Source organism: Lynx canadensis, chromosome D4 (genome assembly GCF_007474595.2).
Source record: "Lynx canadensis isolate LIC74 chromosome D4, mLynCan4.pri.v2, whole genome shotgun sequence".
In the NCBI taxonomy this organism is placed as follows: Eukaryota; Metazoa; Chordata; class Mammalia; order Carnivora; family Felidae; genus Lynx; species Lynx canadensis.
In genome coordinates this window covers 86,759,984-86,772,066 of record NC_044315.2, presented here as the reverse complement: position 1 = coordinate 86,772,066, position 12,083 = coordinate 86,759,984, and the positions used below count along the sequence as shown (strand labels likewise).

The following is a 12,083-nucleotide window of genomic DNA, read 5'->3' as shown; positions in this document are numbered from 1 at the left end:
AAGGAACAGGGCCGGGTTTAGAGAGGATCCATTTGGGAGTTTGGCGGCAGGTGGACGGGATTAGGGAAACGCGGGGCCAAAGCGGCGGCCCGTTAAAGGCGTGGCCAGGGGTGGGCGGAGTCATGGCAGGGTGGAGCTTGGGGTAGGATGGGCAGAGGAGGGGTCGCTGTGGGGGCGGAGTCTGCAGGAGGCGCGGAGCCCGCCTTAGGAGGAATGAGCAAAGGGGCGTGGCCAAGACTCCGTCCCGGGGGCGGAGCTAAGCGAGGGAGCCAGGAGGCCGGGGGCGGGGCCACGTCTCCTCACCGTGCGGCGAGTAGACGCGGAGGTTGATCGGCACCGGCGAGATGCCCTTGTTAGTGCCAGTGACTCGGTCGGTCTCAGCCTCGATCTCCAGACGCACCTCCTCAAAGTCGGTGAATTTCTTCCCCTTGCAGTGCAAGAATTCGGCATATTCTGCCCCCAAAGTGTGGGTGGGGTGGAGGGAAGAAGGGTGGATGGGTAAGCATCTTAGCCCGGAACCCACCTGGGACCCATCTTCCACTGGGAATAGACCCCCACACACCCCCAAATACCGCCTTCTCTCCCCTCCCTCTCCACAACAACGCCAGGTCTAACGTTATGCATTTTTGTTCCCCACTGTCCTGGTGGGGAATCTAGGGCCAAAGTCACACAGCAAGCAAGTTCAGCGGCTAGGTTGGACTCCTCCCTGGGGGATAGGGTGGGGGACTGAAGAGGCCCGGTCGGGATGCTCGTGGACGAAAGCGCGTACCTGTGGTGGCATTGACCAGCTGCAGGACCAGGGGGCGTCGGGTGACGATGCCTGACCCTCGGGGCAGGAAGTCTCTGCAATGAGTTGGGAGTGAGAGGAGGGTCAAGGCCTGTCCCAGGGGCACCTGTCCTGCCACCGGGAGCTCCAAAGCTCTCCTAAAGTGCCCACTACACCTTAGCCTCAGGGTTTCAGGTCACTAAGGGGAGATGACAGGCAAGAAAGGTGGAAAGAACCTCCCCCATGTACCCTGGGTCACAGATTTATGCGTGTGAGCTGCCAGGAGACAAGACTAATAACTCCCAGATTTCTCTCAGGTATGCTCTGTGTTGCTTCTGGGCCAACAAGTCCCTGCCTCAACCCAGGCACTGCCATTCAATTGAGGCGCGGGGTACCCCACATGCCCAAGTGTCCAGTGGCCACAGAGTGCGTCTCAAGGAAATGGAGCTGCACCTTCTTCCCTCCCTTCCGCTGTGGGGAAGGGCAGCATCTCACTTCCCCTTCCCAGGGCCCCATCTGGCTGGGGTTGAGGATGAGGGGGGCATGGGGGAAAGGAGGAAGCAAGGACAAGAATTCATGCTTCTTAAGTGCCTACTGCATGCCAGGCTCTTTGTGGGCAATCTCTCGTGATATTGCCTTGTGAGGTAGGTGCCATTATTATTATTTTTATTTTAAATATCTATTTATTTATTTATTTATTTATTTATTTATTTATTTATTTATTTATGGAAGAGCGCAAGCCGGGGAGGGGCAGAGAGAAGGGGAGAGAGGATCCAAAGTGGGATCTGCGCTGACAGGCTGACAGCAGTGAGCCCAATGTGGGGCTTGAACTCACGAACTGTGAGATCATGACCTGAGCTGAAGTCGGATGCTCAACCCACTGAACCACTCAGGCGCCCCGCCCCGGTAGGTGCCATTATTATCCCCATTTTGCAGATAAGGAAACTGAGGCTCAGAGGTGTTTAGGTTGCACAGTCAGTAGCTAGCAGAGCAGACCCTGGATGCAGATCTGTTTGACTCTGCAGTGAGAGCTCCTTGCCCTTCGGTCCCCTGAAGACCCAGTCTTTGAAGGACTGGACCTGAGCTTCCCAAAGTCGCCCCTTGCCCTAGGCCTGATGTCTATACCTCAGATTTCTGCTTGTGCCAGTGTGAACCTCAGCAGTCCTTTTGGCTAACCCTTGTGGGTGGATTCTCTGTCCTGTCAGCTCTTCTCATATCCCCGCCCGCCCTTGGCCCCACCCAGGCCAGCACAAGCATGAGGGTGGGCACCTCTTCAGGGACGAGGCTGTCAGAACTGCAGTCACGGGATCCCCAGGACCCAGGAAAGGGGGAGCAGGCTACAGCCTGAGGGACCATGGGGCTCCAGCTGGCCACCTCATTCATGGAGAGGCACATGGAGACCCAAGAAGGGGAAAAGACACATTCAAGTTCCTATAGGACTTGGACAGAGCCCGAGAAGAACGCAGGCCTCCTACCCCCAGCTCAGAGCCTGACCGGGACCACACGGCTTTTTGCACCACCCCCCGGCCCCCACTCCCTAGCCTGGAGGGTCCCGGGCACAACAGAGTAGGCCCAGGCTCCTGGGTTCGAGGTCTCTTCTTGGGCCCTGGGGAGGACTCTCTCATCCTGTTCTCACCCTGCCCCTCGTTTGGGGAGGTTAGAGGCTAATAGGGAGGAGTCAGCCACTTCAATGAGGAAGGAGAAGCATGATGAATCCTGCATTTATTCATTGTTTCCAGGTGCTAGGCAAGCACTTTTCATTTTTGCAAGACTAAGCCTCTGAAGGGCAGGACTGGCGTCTTCCTGTCCACCACTGTATTCCACTGTCCGGCCCAAGGCTTAGCACCCAAGAGGTACTTAATAAATGTTGACTGAATCCCCAGGTCCTCAAAACAGTGCTCTGATATGGAAATTGCTTTACAGATGAGGCATCTGAGGGTCAGAGAGGTGAAGGGACTTGTCAAGGTCATCCAGATGGGAATGGCAGAGCTAGGATTCAAACCCAAGGGTCTGTTGGGCCCCAGAGCCTGGGAACTTCCCTGTCAAAGTGTGCTGCTCCTTCAATCCAAGAAGCCAGACGTGGCTTTTTATGTAATTCAATTAAATTCAGTCTAGGACATATTTGGGAGCAGCTGCTCTGTGCCAGGCCCTGTGCTGGGCCCTGGGGAAGCGAGATGATGAGTCAGACCGCTCCCTACCCGGAGGAGGAGCTCACAGTGTGGTGGGAGAGACAGACAAGTAAACAGATAATGCAATACAGTGTGACATGTGCTGGAACGGAGGTGCACCAGTCAGCAGAGAGAAGGAGGGGATTAACGGGGGTGGGGGGGGGGTTCCTGTCTCTATCTCTGCCATCCTTTACTCATTCCTTTGGGGGGGTGACCCTCTAGTATTTGGGATCCCCCAGGGCTGTGGAGATAGGACATCTGTTCTCAGAGGCTGGGTTGGGCTTGGGGGCCTGGGGTCCACCCTTTTCCCCACCCGCTCCTCACCCAGCGATACCATGGCAACAGTAGTTGCCATGGAAACTGCAGGAGGGGCTGGAAAGGATGGGACTCCCCACAGAAAGCCCCCCACGCAGAGACATGGACCTTCCCCGGAGCTCTTCCCTGAGAGGCCTCCCCTGCACAGATGGGCCCACTTGGTCCCTGCCGACCTGCAGGTCAGAGGTCAACGAGGTGCCACCTAGAGGGTACCGGGGCGGCGCCCAGGGCCCAGCTGGAAGGGTGGTCAGGGGTCTGGGCCAGCCTGCCCCAAGTCATTGCCTCTCCAGGGCTACTTAAGGGACAAGCAGCTTAAGGGAAGCAGAGATTAGAGGGGCAGGGCTATGTGTGGGAGTAGAGCCCCTCCTCAGACCAGGATCTCGTGCGGCCAGGGTGGGGATGGAGGTGCCTGGGTGGGGGGAGAGGCCCCGTCTCTATCACGGCCCAGGTTCTCAGACTGAGGCCCTCACATGGCCTGCACTCGAATCCCTGGGCTCGAATCCCGCCTTGGCCATTCTGCCGCCTGGTGCCCTTGGGCAAGGTGTTTCACTCTTTGGGCCTCAAAGCCCTCAGCTGCAAACTGGCCTTATAGAAACCGGGCATTATCCTCTAGCACACGTGGGCTGCAAGAAGGCCCAGCAGCCTCGGGGGGGGGGGGCGGGGGGGCATGGAAAAAGCGTCGCCTGGGTCTGGTACACAGTAGGCGCTCAGCAGCCCCCTCTCTAGGAGGGTTCCCAAATGTCACCAAGGAACACAGATCCCACAGAACCCTCTGACGGCCTCCTCCAGGCATGACTCGGATCTCTGGACTCTGACCACGAAATGTTAGATGGAAATGATGAACACTAAGGAGAAGTTTTCAGAGACCGTGTCATTCCCCCATTATTGTCCAGAGGTGGGGACAGAGGCCCAGAGAGGGGCAGGGAGGTGCAATGAGGGAGGAAGTGGCCTATCGGGGGTCAGGGCTCCAGGCCTGGGCGGGTGCAAAGAGCGCCAGCGGGTTCGCACGTCCAGACTGTGAGCTCCTTTCTCCCCGCTGGACTCCTGCGCTCACCAGAGGCCTGGCACATAGTAGGTGCTCAGGCGATGCTCAAAGGATCAAGCATGGCTAAATAGCTCCATGGCTCCTGCTTCCCACCTGGACACACTGTCCCACAGCGCTCTGATAAAGTGGGGGTTCGGGCCTGATCTGGCCTCCAGCCAGCGCCACCCTGCACCTCCCACCCAGCTCCTGCTTAGGCTGAGGGAGGACAGAACAGGTGCCCAGAGAAAAGCGTGCTGGGCCCACCAGCCTCGGGGGCCACGTGGGAGGGGTGCGTGGTGGCATGCCAGCTCTCCCTGCTCATTCTGGACAGATGGCGGCTTCCCGAGGAGGCCTTGCCTTGCCATCTGCAGAGGCACCTTCAAACCTGAAGCACAGGGAGGATGAAATGCACACCCCTCAGGACCTCCAAGCGCCGCACGCTCCCTGCCTGATTTGGTGCTGTCCCGCCCAGAGGGGTCCGGAGAAAGTACACCAAACGTCCAAAGTGACCCTCCCCTACTCTACTCTCATACCTGAGATCTGTGGCCAGAGCTCAGGGACCCTGCTTCCCCCCTCCTGTGGAATGCAAAAACCACCAGAAAGCGGCACGTTTGGTCTGTGCCCAGTCTTGCTTCTAAGCCTCCTGTTTCCTGGGCTTGGCCCGGCGTTGAATGTCAGAGCTGCCACTCAGGAGCTGTGTGGCTGTAGACAAATGGCTATACCTCTCTGAACCTCAGTGTCCACATCAGTAAAATGGGTTGCTGTGAGGCTTATATAACTTGAGGCCTGAATCAATGGTAGCTATTATGGTTATAAATAATATAACTTGTCGAGCAAGCTGAGAACACGGGCTGGGCTCCCACCAAATGATGCAGCAGGGAGGAAGTTGGGAGGTGGGTCTCCCGGGGGCTGGCCGGAAGAGTGGGCGGGTGGGCCAGGATATTTCCAGCCAAATCTTGCCCCTGAAAGCGGAAGGTAAGGAAGGCGGGCAGGCTCTGAGGTGCCCTCTGAAGCACGGAGCTGGGGTGGAGGCGAGGAAGCGGGTGGGCCAAGAAATACAGTTGGGAGGAGGTGAGGCCGCCTCCAGGCAAGAAGTCCCTCTCTGTTCACATTATCCCAGGAGGCCCCAGGCATGCCCACATCACACAGCCTGTGAATTTCCAGCTGCGGTTTGAACATTTCAGGGCAGTCCTGGCCCGGCTTCTCCCGATGCTCTGATGTCCTGAGAGCAGGGACTGGGCTGGTCCTGTTTACCAGTGTCCCCAGCCCCCAGCATGGAGCAGGGCGGGTAGCTGGCGCTCGAGGTAGCCCAGCTGGCCAAAAGAATGATTTGAAGATGAGCTCCTCCAGTTTTCCCACCATCACCCTCATTGTATAGGTGTGGAAACTGAGGCACAAGGCGGGAAAGAGTGTTGTCCAAGACCACAGTGCAAGTTGGTGACTGGGTAGGACTGGCATGTGGGGGTCTGGACTCTGAGTACACCGTCTCCCCTCAGCAACCACTTTCCCTACTAAAAAAAAATCCATGATCTTTCCTTTCTCCTTATCCTTCCCTCCTTCATCCCTTCTTTCCCTCCTTTCCAGTGTTGATGACTTTATATTTTCAAGATGGAAATAGATTTCTCTTTTGCCTCCTACTTGTGAAAGTCGTATGTTCTCCCTTTGAAAACATATTCAGAAGATACACAAAATGTTTAAAAATAAAGAGCAACCATCACCCCAACACCTGGGGCTCTCCATTGTAAACATTTTATCATTTACAATAATAATCATGGCAAACGCTGATGGGTCGGGCACTGCTGGTCAGGGGCTCCGCCAGGCACTTGAAAATCTGCATCATCACGAGGCTTCTTTTTGGGGTGATGGAAGTGTTTTAAAATTAGATTGTGATGATGGCTGCACAACCGTGTAAATGCACTAAAAATCATCGAGCTGCGCACCACAAACAGGTGAATTTTATGGCATGCAAGCTGTACCTCAATAAAGCTGTTTAAGAAATCTCCACCTGCTTTTATTTTTAAGATTTTATTTTTAAGGAATCTCTCCACCCAACGTGGGGCTCGAACTCACGACCCTCAGATCAAGAGTCGCATTCTTTACTGACTGAGCCTGCTTCGGTGTCCCCTGCGTCCTCTTGATTGCTCCTTGCAAGGCTGGGTGAGGCTGGTGGGACGGGAGACGAGGTCAGGTACCCCTCACGTGCCTATACATGCACCGGCCTCCGGTGCACACTTAAGTAGCGGCTCTGTTTGCCTAACAGCTCATCAAGGACATTCATCAGGTCATTCAATATGGAGCTACGTCTGGACGCTCATTTCTTATCACCAGCAGCTTGATGTGAAAGTATCGTAGCACTACCACTAAATGATTTCCCGGCTCCGAGCCTCAGTTTCCCCATCAGTGAAATGGGCACAACCCAGCAGCTCCCTCCTAGGGCTGCTGAGATCCCGGCTGTGGGAGGGTCTAATGGAGGGTGTCCATTGGTGGTGCCACACGAGCCATCTGGCGCTCGTAGGCGAGGTGCCTTGTGTGTGTGCTAGGGAGCATTTCACTCCTTCAAATTTGGGACTCGGGTCAGAGGTGAGTGCGCATTCACCTGCTGAGATTTTCCTCCCCATCCTGGCTGGTGGCCTCAGTCCCCTGTGCTCAGACCAGACACGCCTGAGCCAGAGTCATGAAAGGGTTGAGGCACTAATAAACAGGGAAGATGTCCCTGGTAACTGCGGTTGGAACTGCAGTCGGCCGGGAGCCCTCAGCCCAAGGCAGTGGCCTCGCTCTTCCTCCGCAGCCCCTCATCGTGGGAGAAAACTGAGCCCTGCCCCACACACCGAGGGTCAGGTCACAGGGGAGAGGGTGGTCAGGGAAGACATCCTGGAGGAGGTATTGGCTGATGTGAGACTTTGAGGATGAGCCAGTGAAGGAGGAAGACGAAGGCACGGTGAAGGTGAGGACCCATTTTTCCCCATGAACTGTAAGCTACGAGGGCGCACCTGCAGGGAGAGGCCAGAGCTGCCTTCCCCGTACAGCTCTTGCTCCTTTCTCGGATTCCGGTCCGGGGAGGGGTAAGGGTCCAGAGAGACAACCAGGGAGAGCAGAGGGGAAGCTGAGGGGTGTGACACGTACACACACGGGTGGGGGTGAAGACGGTGGACGCTGACCCAGAGGCGGGAGGCCGGGGCAGTCTCCTGTCCTGCCTCTAATTCCGGTGCTGTGGGGCTTCAGGCAGGTCCCTACCCTCTCTGAGCCAGCTCGCCATTTGAAAACCCGGGATGATAGTCTGCCTCTCCTACTAACGGGCTGTTGGTTCCAAGAAAATAATGAGCACTGCCCTTGGACGTGGGGAATCAGGGCCCCTGCCCAATTCTTTAGGGGGGTCGCTTTTTGGATCTCTAGAGCAAGGAGCCCCCAGGGGCCGAGGGTCCCAGCTGGAGCCCATGTACCCTTCCTAGGCCACACTGGAGTGTTCTGGAATTTCCTGTCGGTCTCAAGCCCTCCCTCAGGTCTGACCTAACTGTTAGGGGCAGTCCCAGGCCCAAGGGGGGGATCCTTTCTGCCACCACGGACAGAGCTCAGATGTGAGGGTTGGGTGTCCACAAGCCCAGGAGGCCCCTTGTGGCGCAGGCTGGAGTAAGAGACAGGGGCAGGTCGGGGAGAGGGGCCACCTGTCCCCACACTCTACCTCCCATCGCGGAGCTCTGAGGAGTCTGAAATTCTAATTCAAACCCGGTCGGCCAGGTCGTTCTGAAGGTGTGTTTGCCAAGGTGGGAGGACAGAGTGTATCGTATTCAGCAATCCCTTCGCTTGATTCGTAACTGGAATATTTAGACATATGGCACGTGGGCCTCCCTTCCCGCTCTTGTTCCACGCCTGATAACTCTGTGCCCTGGACCGGCCTCCTCCGCAAAGGCCCCCCTGCATCCCCTCCCCCGAGGTTCTGACCCTCTGACCCCGGCCAAGGTCTGGGAAACTCGATTCTATTGGAGCCGGGATCAGATGCTGTCGGCCAGAGTCACCTTTCATGCCTGACTCCTTGGGGCCACTGGGTAGGGTGGGGGTTTGGAAAAGGTGTTCTCTGGCCTGGTCTCACTGGGGCCTCCACTCCTCACTCGGTGACACTGCTGTTTGTCTGGCTTCTCGAACCCACGGGGGGCTCTTTCCCTCCTTGGGCCTTTGCTCGGGTGGGACCCTGCACCTGGAGTGTGCTCACCCCTTTGCCTGACCGGGTCCCTTTCCTTGTTCATGTCCAGCCTCAATGGCCACCTCCTCGGGGGTCCACACAACAAAAGAGCTCTTTGTGTCACCTAGTGTCTGTCTGTCCTGCTCAGTTGTGAACTCCCTCCCCCACCCCCCACCCCCCAGAGCAGGGATGGGTCCTGCTTGCTCACAGCTGTATCCCTAGGGCCTGGCACACTGTAAGTGCCCAGCAAACGTCAGTCCCCTCCGTCCCCTCCAGTCAGTGACTTTCTACCTATGATGTCTCAGATATCCCCTAATCCTCTTTGGCCTCAGTCTCCAAATCCGGGAAATGGAACCATTCAAGAGGGGCTCTCAGAGGCCAGAGACCAGCACCAAGCCTGTGCTGGGCTGAGAACGTAGAGGAAGGGGCAAGGAGGTTGGTAGGAGGCAGGGAGCCCGAGCAGGGGTAGAGGCAAGAGGCACTAGGGAAACCCAACACCTTGCCTCTCAGAGCCGCCTCCTGGCAGAAGCCCACCCACCAGACCCCCTGCCCTCCCTGCACCCCGGCCCGCCTCCCAGCTGGTTCGGATGGAACAGAACGGGCACGTCCTCTGTGCTAGGCCTTACCCTGAGTGTTTTGTGGGCACTATCTCAACACTCGGCACAGTCCCATGGGGGAGGTGCTATTATTATCCCCATTTTGCCGATGAGGAAAGAGCAGCTGAGCAGGGTTTAAGAAACGTGTCCAAGGTCACTCAGCTTGTAAGTAGTAGGGCCGAGCTACAAACCCGGGGTCGATTCCAGAGCCCGAGCTCTCAGCCCCTCGGCCACATTCGCATCGGCCTTGGCCTCCCCAGGGACCAAGAGGGGAGGAAGGGGGGGCCACTATCCACTTGTCCAGTCGACCGGGCACCAGAATGAGGGGAGCAGAGCCTGAAAGCTTGCCCCGGGACACCCCACTCTTGGGACTGGACCGGTGTCGCAGGGAGCGGGCACGTAGCCAGGGGCAGACAGAGGGTGGCCCGGGGCAGCAGGCATCTGCTCACAAAATGCTGGGGTGTCTTGGGCCCCCCGCACCCCTCTGTCTGCACTTACCCCGAGATGATCTCATCTACTCCCATGGGTTTAAATCTCACCTCTACTGGGACTTCCAAATTTACACTTCCAGCCCGCCTTCCCCTGAGCTTCAGGCTTGCATCACCACACGGCCCACCTTACACTTCAGACTGAACACGTTCAAAAGCAAGCTCCCGATCTTACCCCCGTGCCTGCTCCTCCCGTCCTCCGATAATGGCACCAACACCCACCCAGAGTCAAAGACACTGATGTCAGCCTTGAGTCCCCTTTCTTCACCCCATCCCCATCCCAGCAAGTCTTGTGGGGACTTCCCTCCAAAATGTCCCCTGAAGCCCACCACTCTCCTCCTCCCCACTGTGAGAGCCCTGGGCCAGGCTCCCCGACAGCTCTGGCTCACCGAAGCAGCCTCCTCCTCCCCTGTCCCTCACCCCCTCCCCAACTTACACACTTGCTGGAGTCAGCCCAAGGCACTCTACTACTTAAAAGCTTCTGGCAATAATGAAAATGCACCCAACTCCTCATCGTAGCCTCAGGGCCTTGTAGACCCACCCCCTGCCCATCTCTCTCTGATGCCATCTTGCCCTTGCCCACCAAACCACCAGCTACCGTGGCTCCTTCCTGTTCTTTGAACACACCAAATGTATTAGTGCCCCAGGGCCTTTGCCTTTGCTCCCTCCGCCTAGAATGCTTCCCCGTCCCATGGCTTCTCATCTCAGATGCTACCCCCTCCTAGAAACCTTCTCTGACCTCCCTGTGGAAAGCGGCCCTTCCTCCTGCCACGGGACTGACCACATTCTCCGGTTGCCTTCTTCATGTACCTGTCCCTGTGTTTACTATTTCAGAGGTTTCCCCCTCTGGAATGCAAAGCTTTTGTCTTTTCCACCCTGGAATCTCCAGTGCTGTGACACTGTGGACACTCTACGAATGTCCGAGTGACTAAATGAGTTAGCCTCAGTTTCCCCTTCTTTCAAAGTGGGATGAAGAAAGAGCATAGGCCCAGAGAAGTCCTAGCAGCGTCCTGGGCAGCTGCGGGGCCACTTCCGTTTCACAGCTGCCAGCAGGCCCCCCCCCCCCCCGGGGTGCCCAGGAGCCCGGACTGGCCCGGAGCAGCCTCTGCTTCCCCTGGTGCATTTTCCACTTCCTCTCCATGGGGTGTCGGCTCCTGGGAAGCCCCAGGAGGCTGAGCGGCTGTTACCATGCTCACCAGTCTGGGGACCCAGCCCTCGGAGGAGAGGCCAGGAGCCCGTGACACCCCGCCTATCCTCCTGCAGGGCCACTGTCAGGTGCAGGAGGCATAAGAGGGCCCAGGGCTCCTGGAACAGAGTCCACATCTTGCTCCGGTCAACAAGCTAACAGCGGCTACAGTCAGCTGGGGCCTGGCTGGTCTGCTGGACAGCGAACTCCAGGAAGACAGGGGCCAGGTCTGCCCTAGCACGCATGGGTCCCCAAACCTAACTGACCATCAGCGGCTCCCTCCCAACACGGGCTTTTACACCCAGGGACTCACCGGAGCCCTGCGCCACCCTCTCAGGAAGGCAGGGCAGCCACTGCCAGTGTTCCCATCCCACAGATGGGGAAAATGGAGGCCCATGCTCCTGCATGTCCCCGTGTCCGGTTCAGGGCCTGGTTCTCGGGGGCTCTTAAGATTGAGATTAGGAACCTGGGCTTTGGAATATAATAGATGCTGTCCTTCCTGGCTGTGTGACTCTGGGTCTGTTTCCTCATCTGCAGGATGGGCACCATGGTACCTGCCTCATGGGGTTGTTGTGAGCCGTCCCGAGAAGAATGGTGTGGGGCACGCGAGAAGGGCTCAGCAGATGGGGGCTGAGGTCACCTTCCCTGCCCCCCCCCCCGACCGCCTCGGCCCAGGGCACACAGCCTGCAATAAACAGGCGTTCAGCAAATGTTCAATGGATGAAGGTAGGACTATGGTCTGTACACGTAAAGTGCTGCATTTCCATGGGTGCCATTAAAGCACTAAGGCCTCTGGGCTTTACTGTCTCCAGAGTCCCCCCACTCCCTCACCCTGACTGCTGGGCCACAGGGAAGGGGCTCATCTGTGTATCTCTTGCCGGTTTGTCTCTGCAGCTCTGGGGGGGTCACGTGAGCAGGAGGGGGGCTCTGTGGGAGCCGGTCCCCAAGAGACAGACGGCCTCCCCCTCTGCTGACCAGATGGGCCCAGCCGCCCCCAATGGTGGCTTTCCCATGTCTCCCAGATACACTGCTCCAGTCAGAACCCTTCCCTTGAGCCCCAGGGCTGCCCCTGGTCTTCTCAGTCATATGAGGGGCAGGAGCAACCATCCAGTCCAGCTGTCCTCATTAGAGGTGGGGAAACAGGCTCAGAGAGGGCAAGCGATTGGTCTGAGGCGTCACAGCAGAACCTGGCTTGGATCCAGGATGTCTCCTTAGAACCGCTGCCCTCTGAGGGAGGGGCCTCTGCCTCCCTCGCCAGTGGCTTCCTCAGCCTGGAAGGTCACTGGGAGAAAGCTAGGGTTTCTGAAGAAGGTGAGGGAGGGACATGCCAGAGTGCGGAGGCCAGTGTCACTGCCTTCTCCCT

General features: G+C 57.6%; 1 protein-coding gene across 10 annotated transcripts in view; it reads right to left on the bottom strand.

Annotated features, from left to right (window-relative positions):
• Positions 1-12,083, bottom strand: part of DNM1 (dynamin 1) — a 44,343-nt gene that overhangs the window by 30,962 nt on the left and 1,298 nt on the right. For all 10 annotated transcript variants that reach the window (XR_003964224.1, XM_032595615.1, XM_032595613.1 and 7 more), the window contains exons 2-3: positions 770-843; positions 304-453 (exon numbers count right to left, since the gene is read on the bottom strand). Coding sequence is in view for 9 of the 10 variants with exons in the window: in XM_032595615.1 (XP_032451506.1) it covers positions 304-453; positions 770-843 (224 nt within the window). In the remaining variant the exon portion in view is untranslated. The remainder of the gene's footprint in view (positions 1-303; positions 454-769; positions 844-12,083) is intronic.